We start from the raw sequence: 20773 nt of genomic DNA on the forward strand, positions 1-20773 counted from the left end.
TTGTGAGCTCGTTCCCGGCTCGTAACCAGCGCGTTCTGCCGTCAGAGGGCGATCATTGGTTAAATGTGATCATGTGACTGATGCAAGCCAGATCCTTTTATTTAGCAAAACTGTGATTAATAGTTAAATATTATTGTTGAGGGGCACAGACAGGACTCCGCACGCACACACACATAAAAAAATAAATAAATAAATATTTAAAAGTTGCCTCAACAAAAGGGCACTTTGGGCACCTCATCAGGAAAGGGGCGGGTGCTCAAGCCCCTCTAGCCCCCCCCCTCTGCACGTCCCTGAAGCATGCACCCCACTAAGCTCTACATCTACTACAGCAGAGCGCGATAACTGCTACGTCAGACGTTTCAGCACGTGACCGTCCTGTTATGATTTTGAGTAGTGACTCAATGGACATCGATTCACTCGAAGTTTTACGAAGTTTGTACGTATTTGGTTGTTCAGTTGACTTGACATATATCTTAAGCCGCTGCATGTGTGGAAGTTTAGCTAGGTACAGGCTACTGGGTAACGCTAGTACGGTGTGGTTTTTAACCAAATGTTAGCGCAAGCTAGCCAGCTAGCAAGCTAACTTTACGTGTCATGTTGACAGCTCTGTGGTACATGGCGGACTTGCACGTAATGTACCTAAATGTCAGAAGATGCCACTTGGGAGTGGCGTGTAACAAATGTATCATGTTGTTAATCTGAAACTGTTTGATCTATGGAGCATGTAAAATGCTACCAGCTTACGCTAGCCATTTAATTATCGCCAGGAACATCGTAGCATCACCATACACATAAGCAAATGTATAACATTTTTATTTTTTTCATCCTTGAGCTAGACATAAAGGTGATTAGGCTGCAGCACAGCCTACCTAGAGTGTCGCAACAGCGATGTATGGACGTGTGTACGCCAGCATCCTGCAACGAGCGTCAAACTCACTCACGCTTTATTCTGGTGCTCAATTCCAGGTTTGTCTGCTTTTATTTTATTCTTTCTTCTAAATCAAAGGCGGGTCTAGCAGAAAAGCTTTAGCAACCACTGCCCTAATGTATTTTTAATCCCCTTTCTTCCTCAGAATGCACACGCTGTAGCAATTTGCTGTTCTCAGTCTCATTTACCCCACTGCTACTTCTCATCCTGGGGTCCATCCAATGGTGATGAATCTGGGAATTTGTCTAAAAGCCAGCGACACCTCTCAACTCATCAGGATTTGGACTTTCAGCAGAGCAGAGTACAGATCAACAGTATTCTTAGATCCAATGAACAAGTAAGGGATGGCACACAGTCTTACCCAGCGGATACTTTAAACTTATTAATTAAATGAAAATACAACAAAGACAGAATATTGTGCTATTTTTTTTACTAAATACCAGCGATATGCATCAAAAATATTGTGTTTACCATTATGCCTATCACCCCTTCTTTTAGCAAAACTCTGAAAGTGTTTGGGAACTGAGAAATTTACTCACATATTTTGACTGGGTAACAATCTTTAGCACTCAGACTATCATGAGCTGGCCATTGTACAATGTGCAGAAGAAGTATGCACTAAACACTAGTTTTTACTTTTTATTCATTTATTGCATTTTGTTGTCAGCAACCTGAATGCTTGCCTCAGTTGGGTTGAAAAGAGTTCAGTAATTTTCTTTGCCATTTTCTTTCAAAAACCTTTTTCAGTTTGAATGTGAATATTGACGAACTCTAGTTAAGTGTCTTCATTTTAAGTTCATATTTATTATGTAACTGTTTTGGTAAATAGCTAAAGTAACACAAACCATATCTCTGTTTCAGTCTGTGAGTGTCCCAGAGTTTGATGGCAGGGGACTAAGTGTTGTGAGGAAGTTTGAGAGCAACCAGCTAGCTGCTAACACTCCTAATGAGGACCGTCGCAGTGCAGCCACCTGCTTACAGGCATGCAGTTTTTTCCCCTTTGCTATAGTGAAATCTGTTTTTTTCACTTGTTTCTTGTAAAATCAAATTTTATGTTTCTCTGTCTTCTCCAGTCAAAGGGCATGCTCTTTGGAGTGTTTGATGGCCACGGGGGTTGGGCGTGTGCTCAGGCCGTTAGTGAGCGGCTGCTGTACTATATAGCAGTTGCAATGATGCAAAGGCACAGCCTGGAAGAACTCGAAAAATGCATGGAGCACAGCAGACCTATTCCTCCCATCCTGCAGTGGTATAAACATCATACAGATTTTAATTATCGTGAATCTGCTTCCCTGTACATCGACAACCTCAGAGTCTTCTGGCAAGAATTACTGGACAGTGATGAACACGAGTCAGGCATGAGGTAAATGCAAATAAATCTTCTCTTCAGCAAAGACTGGGAGGAATTATTATTTAGCTTGTTTTATTGTTTCAAACCTAGTCATTGATAGATGTAACAAATGGTGTAAAATTATACAAATGTCAACGCTTTGACCCAGCTTTTAAAGCATTATCCAGTTTTTGTGTGTGTGACTCAGAGGCTGTGGAGGGATGGATGCTGTGGTAGTGATAGAAGGTTTGAGTGGGGTTTAATAATACAGTTTAAAATAGGCTATATGCTTGTTAAAGGAACCAGGTGGGTGTGAAATAATACAAGCACAACAAGAAATAAAAAGTTAATTGATATGATGGCAACTAACCTAAGCTGCAAACATGTGTCTAGACGTATATGTATTTCCACACATTTGGTAGATTTTTTTAGTTTTGTCATTTCCCTCGATTACTTTTTAATTTTTATGCTATTTTTTGCTTTCAAACGGCCTTTAAAATACATAACACAAAGTGAAAGGAAAAACATGAATTTTCTGCAGTGATTGGATTTGTTGGCTCTGTTATGCTTTGAAAGTTATTTTGCTGGCATGATTTGATTCCACGTCTGAGTGAACACCTTCACTGTAACATGAAACACTTTTATATATTTGTGAGTGGTCTCTTTTATGATGAGAGTGCACAAATCTAAAGGGCAATAGGGGTCACACAATGGACTTATGAGTATGAAAATGATCTAAATCATATTCTACTACTGAATACTAGTAGGAAATTTTAGACTGAGGTGACTGTAGTGCTCTTAAGTACCAACATCTAACCACTATGGAAAATATTTTTAAAGAATGACATAATCCCTGTAGTAGCCTTACAGAAAATTTAAAATCAATAACAGGACGCACTGAAGCCGTTTCAGCATCAAACACTTTACTAATACGTGTTGATTTATGTCTTAACTTGTCAGTTGTCTGTGTATGTAGAATAGCACAAAACAAAAAGCCTGTTTTCTTTTTTTAGTCCTCAGGATGCTCTGGATTATGCTTTCAAACGGCTTGATGCTGACATCTCTCTGGAGGCTCAAGTTCCTCTATCCAATGACCTAATGAGAAGTACAGCCATTCAGGTAATAAGATACAGCAGTCTTCAGTCTCTAGTGTGTTTTAAGTTCATACAAGGTTGATACACATGCATTATCTGTCCAGGTTGCATTTGCCGGGTGCACTGCTTGTGTGGCCCATGTTGGCATGGATGGCATCCACGTGGCGAACACCGGTGACTGTCGAGCAGTACTAGGGATGCAAAATGAAGATGGCTCATGGAGCGCTTTACCTCTTTCTCGAGACCATAACTCACAGAACCAGGCTGAGGTGGAACGCATCAAAGCCCAACATCCACCTTCAGAGAGCAACACAGTGGTTACAGATGACAGGCTGCTAGGGGTGGGTTTTTGTCGCCACATGCAACAGATCACAAATTTGTTTGCCATTCGGTTTAGAGAATGAGTCATTGATTCAATTCTTTATCTTTCTGTCAGGTCCTAATGCCACTCCGTGCGTTTGGTGATGTGAGATTTAAATGGAGCCATGAGCTGCAGCAAAGTATTTTAGCCAGCCTGGAATCTGGAGTAGACCTTGACTCTCTTAATCTGTATCAGTACACTCCGCCTAATTATCTAACACCGCCGTACCTGGACGTGTCACCTGAGATCACTTATCATAAACTGAGACCCCAGGACCGCTTCCTGATCCTCGGTACTGACGGCTTATGGGATGAACTAGGGAGTGAGGAGGCAGTACGGCTCATTGGAGAGCACCTGAGTGGAATTCACCTACAGGTTTGTATGGAGTAACTACTTCACAACATGTAACTTTTAGATACAGCACTTTATTTAGACTTTATCCTGCAATCTTGACCTGAAAAAACCAAAAAGGCTTCTAACTGACCTTTTTGTTCTTTTTCTTCCAGGCTCCAGTTTCTCAGTCTGAGAGAAAGCTGAAGTTGGGTCAGATGCATGAACTCTTGCTGAAACGCCAGGCCCGTGCCTCCCCAGCTCTAGATACAAACGCTGCCACACACCTCATCAGACATGCTCTCGGCACTGGGGACTATGGAGAACTATCCCAGGAGAGGCTGGCGTCAATGCTTGCTTTGCCGGAGGATCTAGCGCGAATGTACAGAGATGATATCACAGTTACTGTGGTGTATCTGAACTATGATCTGGCTAGATCTCACCACAACTAATGGACAGAGAGAAACAATTACGAGAATTGGGCTATTCAGATTAGGACTGTACCAGTAAGTATTAACGAGACCCTTGATCTTTAGAAAATGAACTATTGAGATCATATTAACTATACAGATATGATAATATAATAAATAGTCATGTAGTTTATTGTTTTATACACTTTTTATACAGTTTTGGTTACAAACAATGCCTATCTACACTCTTATAACTAGTGCAATTAATTTGTCTAAAAAAACAGAAAAAAAATAAAGTCAACGATTCTTGGAGAATTGTACTGATAACATTTTTTTTGTAAATATTCTGTATCTATGGTAATAATACAGTTTTATTGTGAATTCTTTTGGCCATGACAGTCAGTTAACATTTTCTAAAGGTTGTCACAGTTACAGCTTGCTATATAGACTGATTGATCTTAAAAGAAAATGACCGTTTTCAGTGTTTACTTACAGTTAGCCTGAACAGACAAACGCAAAAATAATCATCAGTCTTGAACCGTTCAGTTTAGTTCACAACACATTGTGAACCGATGCAGGTCAAAATACCTCCGGATCAAACTGTAGAACTACAACGAAACGCAGCACAGTCCTGAGTGACCAAAAATATAAACACACTGCAGCTCGTACTTTTCCGCATAACTGACAATCAGTTGGCCCACACACGCTAAGCCTGCTCAATGTCTTTGGAATAGAGGGTGGCCATCCATATGCTTTATACAGAAACATCGGCACTCCAATTTGTCTGGTTCTTAGGAAAAGTTCAGTTACCAATTCATAGTTGCAGCATTTAATGGGTCACAAATACAGTTTTTGTTTGGAAAAAGTCCTTCAGTGTATTTTTGATGTGAAATAATGGTACCTCTCACTTCTATTGATTTTCTTATTGTGCTTTTGTTTTTCCATTTAGTCTTTTTTTTTCCATGTCCCTGTTTGTGTAAGCTGTGAACTATCTTTTAATGAAGTTTAAATGTAATCGTGTTTTTATGTTTCCATTCCATTTACAAAATTAAACTAATATTACATTGAACAGATTTTTTTTTTTTTCTGTCAGAAACATTTGGATTAAAAGAAGTTACAAGGGGACATTTAAATATTGTAAAGCATAGTTTTAATGTCCTTTTGCCTAAACCTGGAAAGTAGATAAGTGGGGTCAGGAGTTTTCAAAATAAACTCTGCTTGTCATGGGAGCCTGTCTCTTCTCAAATGTGTTTTCTAAACATGTGTGTGACATATTAGAGGAAAACAGTTAGTCTGTATTCAGCCTGATGGTCGTACAAACATAAGTGAAGTTATTTTAATTGATGCTGCTAGTGGCTCACATTTTTCTGCTGGTCTCTCACTTACAATTGTAGAGAATATGAACAAATTCCACTTTAAAAAAAAGAAAAGAAGCAAACCTCAAGCCTTTTTTGAAATGTGAAGTTGGAAACCCACATGTGTAAACACCCTCACCTGCAGGTCTGATGTATTCTTAATTCCAGTTTAACCCCTTCCTGTGGAAATCAGCTACTCAGCGTGTGAAGAAAGTGAAACGCTAAACGCAAATACTGTAGCCGGTGGCAGTTAAAGAAGGCAGTCACAGACAGTTGCTAGGAAAGTTACTGCACTGATGGAGGACGTTTCTCCATCAGTTGTTTCTCTCGCTGCATTTCGAGATGTCTCAAATGACCTCATGGCCCTTAACACTTAGGTTTTTATTTATATTTGTATAATATGTGCATCTTTATATACAATATTTTCACTTTTAAAGTTTCTTAGTTTTTTGCATATTTGTCAAACCTACATGTTTCACATCACTGAACAAAATAGCGTTTTGTCTTTCCTTAGATATATTTGTTTAATATTTACATTTGTTTGATGTTCTGAAACATTTAACTGAGACAAATATGAAAAAAAAAGACATCAGAAAGAGGGTAAATACTTTTTTGCAGGACTGTTTATTTAGTAGCATTATTGGTTTTACAAGGTTTGATTTATTTTGTTTGTTTTCTAAACCACTCAGGTTTGAAATGATACACACAAGCTCACTAGTATTTGTTTAAATGTCTTTAACCTTGAGCAGATACTTTTGATCCATGAACAAGCTTCTGAAATAATTATGTCTGGATACGTGACCACTCTTCTTGGGGGAATCAATTGTTCATTTAAATTGTGTGTTTTCCTGACACCATCCTGATATTTAGGAGTGGTTAACAAATTTTTGGTAGGGTTGAATTCAGGGATTTGGAAAGGACATTGTAGAAGCTTAATGTTAGTCTGACTGTTCCAAAACCAGTTTTGATGTTTGGGATCATTGTCCTGTTGAAACACTCTACTGTCTCCCAGTTTCAACTGTATGGCTGTTGATATAGGGTGAAGTTTGAGCATTTGGAGTTAGCCCTCCTACACTTTTTTTTAATTATGAGTACAACAGACAGCAAAACACCTGAGCACTACCATGCTTGACAGTTGGTACAGTTGGTACTCCTCCAAACATGCCTTGAACGAATCTACCAGTCGGAGTCAACCATGATCACTAATGAGAAGTTAACAGGCCTTGGCTTAGTCAAGTTAAAGCTATTGTAGAACATTCAGCACCACATAAACGGTTGAATGGTGAGGAAAAAAGCCAAGAAGGTGTTTGGTATTATTTAGACAGAGGAAGGAAGATGAGGAAATACGGGGAAGTATCAAAAAGAGATAAATTGGAAAACAAAAAAAGTAGACATGACTACTCGGAGGCTAGGAGTACAACAAAAAGCAAAGTAAAAGGCTTACAGTGAACTGTATGTGAACCTGGACACTAGAGAAGGAGAAAAAGACCATGGAGCTAGTTACGGTGATTAAGGATGGGGATAAAAATATGCTAACAAGTAAAGAGAAGAGAGAAAGTAGAAGGAGTGGTTAGCGGAGCTCATAAATAAAGAACACCAGAGTGAGGAGGGTGGATGGAGGACAGTTAGTGAGTTAGGAAGTGCAGAGGATTAGTAAGGAGGAAGTTAGGGCAACTATGAAGAGAATGAAAATTGGACAGGCAGTTGGTGCTGTGGAAGTATGGAGAGGGCAGTGGACTTTTTAACCTGATTGTTTAACACAAATCTCAGAGAGGGAGAGGATGTTTAATGGAAAAGAAGTGTATTGGTACAGATTTATAAGAACAAAGGGAAACGGGCAGAGCTGCAGTTACTAGAGAGCTGATGAGATATGGGAAAGAGCTTTTGAAGTTAGGTTCACAAGAGAGGTAACAATCGGTGAGGAGCAGCATGGCTTCAAAAAAGAGCGCTACAGCTGGAATGTGCTGATGACGAAGTATAGAGAAGGTCTCAAAGAGTTGCACTGTGTCTATGTGGATCTAGAGAAAATATGTAACAGGATGCCAAACAGAGGAACTGTGGTATTGTATGAGGGAGTCAGAAGTGGCAGAGAAGTATGTGAGGGTGGTGCAGAACGACAACTGGAGATACAGATTCAAGGTGGGGGTGGGATTTATCAGGGCTCAACTCTGAGCCCGTTCACAGTAGTGATGGACAAGCTGACAGATGAAGTCAGTTTAACAGTTAAGGCAGAAGTGTTCATGGGATACAGTGTTTGTGGAGAACGCTGTGATGTGTAATGAGAGTGGGGAGCAGGTAGGAGAGAGCCTGGAGAGGTGGAGGCATGCTCTGAAGAGAAGATGAATGAAAGTCAGGAAAAACAGGATGTGTTTAACTTACATTGTTTTCAGATCGTAGTTTGTTTTTTAACACTTCACTATGACACATTTACACGTATATTGTAAGCTTAGCATTACTAGGATAATGTCTATTGTTGCTTCCTCAGTGCTTGGCATTTCAAGCTGCTCCTGCAGGGATCCAACCACAGTGCCTGAAAAACAGAAAAAGCTGCCCAAATAAAGTCTCCAAGAACGTAGGTCTTGAGGTAATTTTAGAATTATTTGCATCGTCACATTTCATTGATTAAATACTATATCTGGTGCGACATGATGTCCTGATTCAAAAGGTCTTACACCCTCCCCCTGCAGCTTCCCATTGTGGAGTTTCCATTTGTGTCTGGCAGCTTGAAACGGATGAAGAGGGAGTGGGTTATTCCACCAATTAGCTTTTCAGAAAATGTCAGGGATCCTTACCCCAAAAATCTGGTGAAGGTAACTGCTGCCATGCAACCCTAATCCCACAGAAGTTGGATGCTGCGTAAAATGTAAATGCAATGATTTTCAAATCTCATAAACACGTATTTTATTTACAATAGAACATAGAAACATATCAAATATCAATCACGATCATTTTACAATTGATGACAGGAAGACAAATTTGGGAAATGCTCTTGTTACCACTGCATATCACCTTCGCTTGTTTTAACAACAATTCTTAGAACTTAGGAAACCAGCTTCAGTACTTTTGGGAGAGGAATGTTTCCTGATTTTGTCTGATGCAGGATTCTTGTTGCTCAACACTCCTGGGTCTTATTTTTTGATCCCGATGGGCCAAAAGCTTTCAGTTAGTGAAACATCTGGATTGCAAGAAGGCTAGTTCAGTCGACTATGAAGTCATGCTGTTGTAACAGCTCCAGCATGCAGTGCCACATTGTCCTGCTTTTCTGGAGGTGCTAGCTATATTTCTGGATCATGTTCACATATGGCTTCTTTTTTGCATGATAGAGCTTTAACCTGCATTTATCTGTGTTCACAGACAGTGATTTCTTTGCCCATGCAGTAATTTCAATGACAGAATCATGTCTATTTTTAATGCAGTCCTGCCTGAGGGCCTGAAGACAAGTGCATCCCATGTTGATTTTCAGCCTTGTCCTTTGAATGCAGGGATAAGGAACAAATTTGTAAAATGGCTTTATTAGACTTTCAAATCATTGCATTCGGTTTATTTTTTTACATTTTATGCAGTGTCTTCACTCTTTTGGAATTGGGGTTATATAAACCAAGTGATATTGTGTTGTATTCACCTCTGCTCAAATGACATTTTTATTTTTGGGATTAGCTGAAGTCCAACAAAGAAAAAAAGGTGGCCATAACTTACAAGATCACTGGACCAGGAGCAGATCAGCCCCCTGAGGGTGTTTTACTGTTGATCGGCGATCGGGGATTTTGTATGTGCATATGCCGTTGGACAGGGAAAAAATACTCACAAGAGAGACTCACATGAGAGGATAAAACACACCTTTTGACTATGCTCAGTTTTGCAGTTTTTAATAGATGTAAACAGGTTAAAGCAAACATAATTCTGGTGGTTAGGAGAATGGTTTGCTAATGATTGAGAGAAAAGCAAATGGGAGATAGAGCTTAGAAAGTATTGAGTGATTGGATCACTTGCAGAGTTGGACGACTGATTGAGGAATCCTGGTGGGCAGAAGGAGAATAAGCAGACCTGGAATGAGAGATTCTGTGTTGGTGATGCAACACTGGATAATGTATTACTAATGAAACTAACGAATAAAATAGAAGACTTAGGGGGAAATACTGATGATGTAATAAAATTGCAGTATCACTGCCTGAGAAAGTTGATGCCGCAGTCACACTAAAGTAGGGGGTACATTTTTCTGAGGCTTTTTCTACGGTGGCCCTGAAAGGTCAAACGCACTACAAATGCAATCCTTCACATGTTTTGGTTTCTGCCACTTCCTCAGTGCTTCACTCACATTAATGTCTCCTTCAAAAACAACTTCCCTTGTTTTTTTGGTGAGATTTGTTTTATTCAACTTCCTTCGTGTTTTGTGTGTTGCAGCATTTTTATATGTGCTGGTGTGTTTGACCTATCAGGGCCACCGTACTTCCCTGTTTTGTACCTAGTTTATATTACATATGTTCATCTTGTGTTATAGGTCTATGACCTGAGCCAGCTCCACAGAGGGCTTGATAACCGTCCTGAAGTCTTCTGCACTGATGTTCTTCCTGCTGCACAGAGCTGCCCAAACTACCGCCTATACAAATACAAGCCAATGAGGACATTGGCAAATTCAATGAAGAAGTGAGTAATGTAACAATTTTGTATCATCTTTTAGTGCATTTAATAGCAAACCTTTGGTATATATGTAAAGATTTACAGTTTATATGACTGTAATATTTTCAGAGTCTTATATGTGCCTGTGGCTGTCCCCTCTTAGAATACATGTGCTGCAGACAGTGAACCCACAGCTCCTCCTTATGACTCTCTCCTGGTGTTTGACCGTGAAGGTAAAGGCTCTGAGGCAGATTCACTCAGTTCGATGAAATGGTTGAGCATTAATAAAAGGTGGCGATAAAGAGCCAAAGCTTCTCTGAGGGGAAGTCTACTGGAAATTTCATTTGCAAACAGCACCTCCTGGAGGATTAAATGAGGAATTGCTGTTGTCCTGTTGTCCTGATCAAGTGTGATACATTTTTATTTTTTATTAGGGTTTCTAAGCTAATTAATAAAATGATTAATATACTTTTATGGTCTCATGTACTGGATTTATAGATGTAAAAATATGCAATAATATGCAACAATACATATATATGCATCAACGCTATATTGTTTGACACAGAATATAAGATTTAGGTTTTTTCTTGTAATAAAAAGAGATTTTTTTGACTATTTTCAATCCAGTCATTGTCTTTCTATGCATGTACTTTATTTATGTGGAGTTATTTTAGGATATTTTTGTGTTTGAATGAAAAGAAAAATCTTTGTATCTTTTGTTATTTGTAATGGCTCAATGATTGTTGGTAACCGTGTCCATTAGGTTCAGCCGGGACTTTTTTGAGGGTCATGCACACATGCGTAGCTATACTCCAGTGACCATAGCTGACTGTATTCTAGGGGCCAAAGCAGGCAACACTAAAGGAAATTTGAAACTGCTAGCTAAGGATAAATGTAGATTTCACATTGGCAGTAATGGCACAAATTATTTGTTTGATTAAAAAAATATGTTCCCACAGATGTGTCATTAGGTAAAGAATCTCTTATAACTTCTTTACTTAGACACTTCCTCTCTGATTGATCTTTGATTTAACTTCAGTATTTTCAGTATTTTCCTCTAAACCATCATCATTATTACTTCAATTTGAACTATGATTAATCTATATTTATTAACACTCTATGTAATATATCTACCTTATTATCCTAACAGAGCACTTCACTCGCAGGCTGTAGGCTTCCTTGTGGTTCTTAGAGTTTTCAAAAGTAGTCTGGAAGGGAGTAAAATTGGAGGCGGAGCCTACAGCTTTCTGGCCCCTTTATTCCCAGTTTGGATTTGGGAGACAGACAGACTCTCTACTTTTAAGATTAGGCTTTTAACTTTCCTTTTTGACAAAGCTTATAGTGAGAGCTGGATCAGATGACCCTGAACCATCCATCTCTTGGTTATTTTGCAATAGGTTTCGGCTGCTGGGGGACATCACATTAAGCTCTGAGCATTTCCTTTCACTCCCTTTGTGTTTATACACCACTATGCATTCAATCATTAAAAATGATTAAACTAGGGCTCTTTGTCTCATACAGTGTCTTTTGTCTCGCCTCTCTGTTCCCTCTTCTCTTTGCCCTAAACTTTGAATTGAACACCAAGACTTTATGAGATAATTATTTTCTCATTCTTATCTGATATGGGATTCTAGCTGCTCATCAATTTTGGGTCTCATTTGTTGTATTTTTCATTTCATGATGTGCCAAATGTTTTCAACTGGTGAAAGGTCTAGACTGCAGCCAGGCCAGTTCAACAGCCAGACTTGCTATGCTGTCGTAATAGATAGAGCAGTATGCGCTCTAGCTGAATTATGCAAGGCGATCCCTGAAAAAGGATCATTTGTAACAGTCTGAAACATGTATATACCTTGATGGTGCCTCTCTAGATGCGCAAGCTGCCAAAGTCACTGTCACTAATGCATCTCCATACCATTAGAAATGCAAGCTTTTGAGCTGAGCTCTCAAAAAGCTGGACGCTTCCTCTCCTCTTTAGTTAGGAGGATGTTTGGTTTTCAAAAAGAATTTCAATTTTTGATTTGTTCAGTTCTCCCACTTTGCCTCAGTCCATTTTAAATGGCCTTTGACGCAGAGAAGATGGCGGTGCTTTAGGATCATCATCACGTATGGCTTCTGTGAATGATCGAGCTTTAACCTGCGCTTGTGAATGGCACTCTGAATTGTTTTCAGCCTTTAACCTCAAGCACAGAGATTGTAATGTAGATGGTGAGATATTCAAAGTGTTGAGGAATATTATTCTGAAATTGTTCCACAATTTCTAGATGCAGGGTCTGTCCATCTTTACTTTAACTGATTAATACCAGTTCCTTTTTTTTTCAGTGTCTTGCTATCAAATTAAAAATGAGATATTTTTTCATGAAATAGTAAAATGTCTCAGCAGTAACATTTGATTTTTTACTATTTTCTATTGTGAATAAAATGTGGGTTTCACAAATCACTGCATTCTGGGTTTTTATTTTTTAATTTTGATTTTATACAGCATCCTGATGTTTTTGGAGCTGGGGTTGTGTTTCTAAATATTCTTCTTGTGTCTAAAATGAACCAAGTCCTCTGATCTTACAGAAAGCCCTGCCTTCAAGCTGATAAGCACTTTACTCATGGCTAACACGCTCTCTGAATCACTTCCTCAGCAGTGAACTTTAACCGTTCATTATCATCCAACTCAAGTGAACTTTGACCAAACAAGTTTACTGTGTGGTACAAGAAGTAACTTTGTAGCCATGAGAAAAGCTGTTCAACGTCTGTTATTCTGGTTGGATGGATATTTTCTGTTTATATAAAAGCCCGTGGATGAATAAACAAGGGCTTTACAACATCTGGGCAAGGTAAGAGGTCACAGACTGAAGTTAAATGCAAAATCTGAATCTGAAGGCGTTCATATCAACCATGATTTGTTTGGCAAAATATCAAATGATTTGTGCAGCATTTAACATCCATACAAATTAACTTTTTCCCTGACAGATGAGGCAGAACATGTTTGAGGAGGGACTGTACCAAGTATTTTTTAAGGATACACCCTCACCATCCCCACAAACTGAGGCCACCAATAATGGAGAGCTAAGCAATGCCAGGATTCATCGTTGGTTCGGGGCTGTGGTTAATACTAGACTTTTAGTCAGTGGGGTAAGAAGCTCGCCCAAACTATTGATTAACATCCTGAAGCTTTGAACCTGCCCATCTTTTATTCTTTATCCCCCCTCAGGTGATTCAAATCCTCAGTGCCTTAGTTTGCATACTAACCACAATCACTCACGCATGTGTGAGCTACAGCTGTGCTGTCTCCATGACAACACCAGCATGGTCAAGCATATTTGTGAGTCCACATCTGCTTGAGCTGACATGCACACAGTATAAAATTTCTGTTTTAAAAGAGAGAAAGCCAAATAGGAGGTTGTACCTGTTTTTTGTTGTTCCAGTATGTGGCTGCTGGGTGTCTTGCAATTGAGGTTCAAAGAAAAGCGAATAAACTGAAGGTAAAAAGTTTGGTAAATTCTTATGTGGCTTCTTTTTTACTTATATTATGATCAGCCTGACTGAGTTTATCTTAACAACAAACAGATCATCGCCCTGATGGGTGTGAATGTCTTTAGTCTCGTGTTTGGATTCTCAGCTTTGCTGGCCAACGGTATCAGAGCTGCACAAGCCGTCACACTCACTTACCAACAGGTAATTCTGCATTCCAGTAACTAGGTTTGAATCTTTCTTTATAATAAAGAGGTCCTGTAAGGAATCTCTTTTGGGGTTTGTGTTCAGCATACACAGAAAACCTTACAATCGTTCTTTTCTTTCTGCCTTCTTCTCACTAGCGTGCTGGTTCTTATATTGCAAGGGCGAGCACCATAGTGTTCACCGTACATTGCTTCCTGGCATCACTCTACATACTTTTCCTGTCCTGGAGGGGTCTGCGCCGCTACAGTTCTCCCCATTTTCAGGTTTACAGTCGCGTCTCACAGGTAAATATTGGATGATAGGGTAAAATAAAAAACCTGAGACTGGGAGAAAATCCTAATCAATGCTGTGACTTCTGGTTTAAAGGAATACAGGAATGCAGTTTAATTCTGTTAGCTTTTTTTTAGGGCATGATGATGTATATTGAATTATTTAGTTTGCATTGATTTGTTAATCACTGCTATCTTAGTGTTTCATCTGGATGCTTTTCTTGGCAGGATCCAGATGAAACCAATGGGCCTCTCCTGGAACAAGTGGAATTTAATATGTGAAAGATCTGAAATCTCATTGTTTGCAAGCATAGTTACTGTCATTAAATTGTTTGTTTGATCTGAATATAGTAATGTTGTAAATCTGTTAAAGGCAGTAACCTATCCTCCAGACAACCATTCACCCTCACACTCACACCTCAGAACAGTTTCTACAAACATCAGTTAATCTAACATGCACGTGTTTGGACGGTGAGAGGAAGCTGGATTACCTGGAGACAGCTGACATAGACACAGGCCTCCACAGAGACTTCAGACTGGCTGGTGGAGTCAAACCCAGGGCCCTCTTATTGTCAAAAAATTGACAGTGGAAATTGCTGTCATATATAAATATGTCAATAAAATTTGGTCTTTTTTATTTTATTTTTTGTAATTCAAAGGCTATAATGGTTAAAACTGCTGCCATGGTTTTCTTTCTTCATTTACTTCGATGTTATTCTGCAGAGGGCACTAGAGGGCGATGCCGCCACAGATTTTTCACATCGTAAACCAGTGTGATATTTTACTCCATTGCAGTAGTTAAGCGTAAACCTGGATAATGAATTTCATTTTATTATTTAAGGTTTTTTTTTTTCTTTTTTTTTAGCACTCAGGACCTTCAGGGCTGAGAAGCTGAGAGTGATCTATGCATCTTCTTCAGTTGTAATCTATCCGTCGCTGACTGTAAATAAATGTTCCTGTTGAAAAAGCTTGCAAGAATCTGTTATTTTTCCCCCCTCCCTCTGGATATTTTTTCATGAATGTCAGTGGGATTTTAAGCATCTTACTTGAACCCTAACCCTCGTCACAAACTCAACATACAGTCAAAAACTGCACATCACAGACATATGTGCATGAATAATAGTTCTTATATTTATGTATTGTGTAGTAGAGGGTGTGGTGTGTTCGAGTATTTCAGTGATGGAGGATTTAATTAGGAATTTAAACGAAGGTCATACACCACTCCTGCAGCAAGAACTCTCTCTCTCTCTCTCTCTCTCTCTCACACACACACACACACACACACACACACATACAGACACACAAACATGCACAAACAGACGTATGAGTGGAAAAAAATCCAAGTGCAGTTACTTTCTCACGGCAGTTCGGGCTAACAGCTTCCAGCTGTTGCCTGGCTGGGAGAACTGCTATGGGAACACACCGAGTACAAAGACCAACGTGGGATTAATTAGTAAATGGACACAGAAGTGGTACAAACCAAAGCAGGATGATAAAGCTGGGTGTCCTGGCAGAAACTGACACTGTGCTCATGTTAGCAGAAACCACATATCATCACAAAGGATCACAACTACCATTTGTGAGTTTTGGGCCTGAGTGATAGCCTTAAAATAGTAGAGCACACGATAAGTTAAACACACATTTCAGCAGAATTTACTTAAAGGAGGATTTTGTTTTTCAGTGGATATCAGCAAATTAAAAAAGGTGAAGCCGGGCTGTTTAACCACGTTTTCTGATGAGTAATATCTTTTCTGTTTGGAGTGTATCTTCCCTTCTGACTCCACAGGAAATCCTCTCAAAGGTGCAGAAGGGAGGGAAGTAAATTAAGCTCGGATGTTAGGAGAGTGAGTGTGTCCGGAGGAGAGGAAACAGTGACCACATGTTGGGATTCCCTTTGATAAGTCTGGCCGACACTATGACCTTTCAGCTGAATGGCCTCAAGGTATCTGATCTTGAACCATTTTGGAGAAAGGGAAGGGAAGAAGTGAAAAAAGAAACGACAGACCACTTATCTTGAGAACATTCATCAATAATTTATTTTCTTACTCTCAAGAACCACCACAGCTTCTCGTCTTGAAAATTTCATCATCAATTTTGAACAACACAGTTTTGAAAAATGCAAAGTTACTATACAAATTCTTAATAGAAAAAAGAATAAATTAAGTGTGGAATTAAGTGTTTTTTTAAATCAATTCCACATTTGTTTTCCTACAACACCTTTAATGTACTGTTTCAGCTGAAGAGAACTGATAAAATTGAGTTACATGCTCTATTGTCTGGTAGAGGAAGTGCTTCTACTATTAAACTGTTTGTTAAAATAAGCTTCATTTTGCACATCTGGTATTGAATCTATTGATAACAATGAAGAGATGTCTAGATCCTACGTGACAAAGCAGTAAGTGGTCATTTTGTAGCACCTGAAAGGGTTGTTACAATGTCCGAAACTTAAAAAACAAAAACAATACTGGTTCATTTAAAGTGGAACATTGTTAAAACAAAGGATGTGAATGTTAAAAACCCCACAAAATCTAATAGTGCCCCATCAGTACATACAGGAAAAGACTTGATAAAATAGTTAGTTCATTTCTTCTCTTGGGAGTATTACAAAAACCTCATACATTAGTATGGAGCACAGGAAATATGTTGTTTGGAAATATGAAGGGAAGGGATGTCACACGTCTTCACAATGAGCTCAGAGGTCAGAGATTACAACAAGGTCAAAATGGTACTTTTTTTGGTGCGGGATGACACCACGGAGTAAAACGTGCTAATGGTAACACGAAGGAGCTGGGCACTATCTTTGGGGTCTTCCTTTCTCAGAGGATCTTCACGGCATGCGTGGGATTTTTTGTCTAGCACAGAAATGTTTCGGAGGGAAAAGCAAGATCAAACTCAAATACACTCGAGTAAAGAAGTCATATTAGGCGGTAACCAGTGATCGCTGCTTCCAACTCTGCTTAACGACTTATTCAATTTGTCCAAACTTGGCAGGAACAACTGCCCAAGAACTGGCCATGCAGGAGGTCGGGCGAAACCTTCTTAGTAAAATATTGTTTGCCCCAAACTCACAGCAGTCTATAAAGGAAATACAAATGAAAGACGTACCGTTCCTCTCATACCAAGAAGCACAATACACCTTTTATCCAGTCTGAATGGTGCTATAGGATCTATCACTGAGATTCACAATGTGTTTTAGAGCAAAATAGCACTTGGTTAATTTAGATTTTGAGGAATAAGGAAACAGTGGTGAGCATTAATTTGCAACGGAAACATTTGTCAAAGGAAGAGAAGGAAAATGGCTAAAAACAACCAAAATTCCCTTTATTGTTATTTATTTTTTATTTTTTTACAAAACTAGATGTGCTTTTCTAACCCTGTTCTGAATATTTGATTGATTAGGACGTGTGAGAAAAATAATTCTCTCCATTTGAGCGGATTAAAGTATTTGTGTGTTGGCTTTAGCGTTTCTTCCCTGACAGCAGGGGTTTTAATTATCTGATGCCTGAAACACAGAGAGGATTGCCCTTTAACACCTTGTGGTTACACTGATATGAGAATACACTTACTGTAGGTCCAGCCCTCAAAGACACTGTTAATGTTGTGCTTTCAGACTTAATGGTGTTAAAATACATTTCACTTAATACCAAATAAACCCTCGTTGGATGTCATCCGTCCGCTGTGCCTCACTGTAATTTCATAGAATGGCTTTCTGCTGTGGGGAAGTAAAGGGGCTGTGTGGTTTGTAATGATTTCAGTAGTAAATTACAGTATTAATGTAAAGCACCAACATATTTGAAACAGATAAAGTAAGATGAGTAAACACAGTGCCATAAAGGGATACTCAGCATGGTGAGAGCTGGTGTAGAGCCAAGATCAAAGGTTAAACAATTCTCACTGAGCCAATGCAATATTAAAATAGAAGTAATGCCAAGACATGTCAGACATTTTTTCTTTCTTTCAGGGTTTAATATGAAACAGTGCGCAAAGGCCAGACCAACAAACTTCAGACAAAATTTTAAAAAGTGCTGTAATGACTGAACAGCACCCATAAATGACCTTTTCTTCCAAGCCTCCTCTACTCCCTGGCTCATACACCATGTGATCAAACATGCTGCTGCGGACAGAGTAATCCTCTGAAGATCACAGATATTAAAATAAACACGAAGGATGAAGTCAGTGAAGAAGGCAAAAGAGTAACGCCAAACAACCACAAATCCAAATTCCCCCTATCATGATCCTTGAATTCACTCCGCCGATTCAAACCAGTCCAAAGACTTCTACGAGGGTTGTTATTGCTATAGTCCTTATTAATATCCAGACAGTCTCTCAGAAACCATGCTGATATTGTCACTTTGAGTACAGTTTTCACTTTTTTTCTTTGTGCCTGCCCAAGAACTCTGGTGTGACTGGTCGATTCAGAAACTGTCTGTGGTTGTGGGTAAAAGAGAGAACTCCTGAATGTTTCAGTCATCTTTTCTTTTTATAAATACGCTGGAAGAAATAAAGAAAAAGAAAGACAAACAAGTGTTAATGGGAATGAAATGCAACACAGTTCGTTTGGGCCTGGAAATGGGTTTTAAACTGGTGGCTCAAATCCAGCAGGTATCCTCTGACTGGGAGGCAGTGCACTGGAATAAGTCTGGGGACCAAAGATGAATATGAAAGAGATCCTGGAATGGCCTGTGTTGTTTCTGCTGAGTTTTGAGTTGCATGTGGGACGTTTTGCTGTGCTCTCTCTTCCCATCGCTCGCTTCCCGTTGCCCTGTTATTTGTGTGCTGCAGTAGGTGAGTAAAGAAAGGGCTCTGTGGTGCTGTAGGGTGACAGTTCAACAGCTGAGGTGGCATTTCTCAGTCCGTCCTGTGAAATCTGCCCTTAAAGAGCCCAGCGAGTAGTCCCTGTCCTGCTGAACTGCAATAGACAGGTCATAATAAAGAGGTGGTGAAATGTTAGGAGGAGGGAGGCTCACGTCCAGCCCGTCAAGTCTGCTCAGGGCAGGGTTTCTGCAGGGCTTTGAGGATGAGGTTGTCAGTTGTTGATGGATAATTGTAGGGGACAATGGAGAGGCAGTAGGAGAGGGCAATGGGACTTTTCTAGGCCCCATAGGAAGGTCTCAGACCAGCGTTCCAGGTTTGGCCTTGTCTTGTCCGTACCACTGGACATCTGCCAGCTCTGAACACAGAGGGCTGCTGAGAAAACAGCTGTCACTCAAAGTCCTGCAGAGGAAGAAAGACCAGAATCAGAACAGATGCAGGGCAGCTTTTTTGTCTTTGTCTGCTGTTTGTGAGCTTTTTTGTTGTTGTTCAATCTCTGGTGACGGTGACGGTGCACGGTTAAGTGTTGTTTATTAGTGAATCTTGTGAGCTGCAGTAAAGCTTTAGATCAGAACGGAGCAGAAAGCATGCAAAATTCAGGCAGATACAGGCAAAGAGGGAGTTCATGACACATATACCTCCACCGTCAAAGAGCAAGAAATGAGAAATGAACCACAACTGTCAGTGCCCCACAGATGTGCATTCGTTTATCATGTTTTGATGGGATACATTTTTATGAATGAAAAGTTGGACTAAATTTGGTCCTGATGTTCTATAATGAAAAAGGTTTGCTTTAAAATCTACTGATATTGCATTTTCCTAGTACTATGCTAGATTTAGACCACAGACGGTACCTCTATGCATCAGAGCTGGGCTGAGGGGGAGACTGACAGACGTCCTCAGTAGGAGAGCAGTCTGCTGTCCCTCTAAACCAGGAGAGAGGACACACACATAAGGAAAGGAGGGTTAGTAAAGACAGAAAGATGGACAAGAAAGAAATGACAAACAGTAAGCAATAAGAAGATTCCCAAGAGAAAAAATTAAGAGTAATAGGTGTGTAAGATAATCAAGAAAGACAGTGAAGAAAAAATGTACATAAAGACCAAAAACAGGAAAGCAGGCGGGAAAATACAGACATATATGATCTGACTGAAGTCTGAAAAGAATTAGGAAGTGTTTTGCACCCAAAATCACAGACAACGACACAAAGAAGAGCAGACACTCGAAGTTTGTGAGTGTGTTAAGCGTGAGTCCTGGACAAATATGAAGAAAGAGAAAAAAGCTGAGCAGCAGATGCAGTTTTCCCTAATATTCCTATCCGGCTCCAACGTCTTGGCAGCTTTTCAGCCACCTTATGCGTGCTTGTGGGTTTCTTACCCGCTCTGCCAGTTAAGGATGTGTTGTGGGCTGCAGGGAGGTGTGGGTGTAGCTGCGTGTTCACTTGACGGGGTCATACTCCTCTGGCTGTGAGGGGAAGCAGCTAAAGCAAAAAAAGTAGAGTCAGACAAGTGACACAAAGACCAGAGGTTACAGTGAGGTGAAAGACAAAGGAATTCCAGCTATGCTCGGGGGATGGGGGTGGGAAATACCCTGTGAGCTTG

The 20773-nt window shown here is 39.7% G+C and overlaps 3 protein-coding genes across 14 annotated transcripts in view; 2 read left to right on the forward strand and 1 right to left on the reverse strand.

Annotated features, from left to right (window-relative positions):
- The first annotated feature begins 313 nt into the window (after positions 1-313).
- pdp2 (putative pyruvate dehydrogenase phosphatase isoenzyme 2) lies at positions 314-4498 on the forward strand. Of its 2 annotated transcripts, none has more exons than XM_005939259.3 (9): positions 314-436; positions 837-966; positions 1074-1265; positions 1790-1909; positions 2002-2288; positions 3269-3374; positions 3454-3690; positions 3786-4085; positions 4217-4498. In XM_005939259.3, the coding sequence occupies exons 2-9, from the start codon at positions 889-891 to the stop codon at positions 4490-4492; spliced, it is 1596 nt and encodes a 531-aa protein (XP_005939321.1). In that variant the 5' UTR covers positions 314-436; positions 837-888; the 3' UTR covers positions 4493-4498. The 2 variants fall into 2 exon arrangements, with proteins under 2 accessions (XP_005939321.1, XP_005939322.1); XM_005939260.3 differs by having other exon boundaries at positions 318-436; positions 833-966.
- Positions 4499-13073: 8575 nt separating this feature from the next.
- si:dkey-30c15.13 (uncharacterized protein LOC558731 homolog) lies at positions 13074-15313 on the forward strand. Its single transcript, XM_005939261.2, has 7 exons — positions 13074-13247; positions 13384-13545; positions 13625-13735; positions 13839-13895; positions 13981-14088; positions 14229-14375; positions 14589-15313. The coding sequence occupies exons 2-7, from the start codon at positions 13384-13386 to the stop codon at positions 14640-14642; spliced, it is 639 nt and encodes a 212-aa protein (XP_005939323.1). The 5' UTR covers positions 13074-13247; the 3' UTR covers positions 14643-15313.
- Positions 15314-16373: 1060 nt separating this feature from the next.
- The window catches only part of frmd4a (FERM domain containing 4A), a 96983-nt gene continuing 92583 nt past the window's right edge, over positions 16374-20773 (reverse strand). For 10 of the 11 annotated variants that reach the window (XM_005939268.3, XM_005939269.3, XM_005939265.3 and 7 more), the window contains 2 exons: positions 20550-20652; positions 16374-19574 (listed from right to left, as the gene is read on the reverse strand). In XM_005939268.3, the coding sequence (XP_005939330.1) occupies positions 19472-19574; positions 20550-20652 (206 nt within the window). In that variant the 3' untranslated portion in view covers positions 16374-19471. Of the gene's footprint in view, positions 19575-20026; positions 20099-20549; positions 20653-20773 lie in introns of all 11 variants that reach the window. The other variant, XM_042227505.1, reaches the window with a different exon arrangement.

This window comes from Haplochromis burtoni, unplaced genomic scaffold (assembly GCF_018398535.1).
Source record: "Haplochromis burtoni strain Fernald_Lab_line unplaced genomic scaffold, NCSU_Asbu1 Contig_264, whole genome shotgun sequence".
Classification (NCBI taxonomy): domain Eukaryota; kingdom Metazoa; phylum Chordata; class Actinopteri; order Cichliformes; family Cichlidae; genus Haplochromis; species Haplochromis burtoni.

Excerpts from the sequence above, each read along its gene's own strand:
- pdp2 (XM_005939259.3), top strand. The coding sequence starts at position 889 with ATGTATGGACGTGTGTACGCCAGCATCCTGCAACGAGCGTCAAACTCA. Across the intron at positions 3,691-3,785 it reads CAGATGACAGGCTGCTAGGG|GTCCTAATGCCACTCCGTGC; the intron begins GTGGGTTTTTGT and ends TCTTTCTGTCAG. Across the intron at positions 4,086-4,216 it reads TGAGTGGAATTCACCTACAG|GCTCCAGTTTCTCAGTCTGA; the intron begins GTTTGTATGGAG and ends TTTTTCTTCCAG.
- si:dkey-30c15.13 (XM_005939261.2), top strand. The coding sequence starts at position 13,384 with ATGAGGCAGAACATGTTTGAGGAGGGACTGTACCAAGTATTTTTTAAG. Across the intron at positions 13,546-13,624 it reads CTAGACTTTTAGTCAGTGGG|GTGATTCAAATCCTCAGTGC; the intron begins GTAAGAAGCTCG and ends ATCCCCCCTCAG. Across the intron at positions 13,736-13,838 it reads CAGCATGGTCAAGCATATTT|TATGTGGCTGCTGGGTGTCT; the intron begins GTGAGTCCACAT and ends TTGTTGTTCCAG.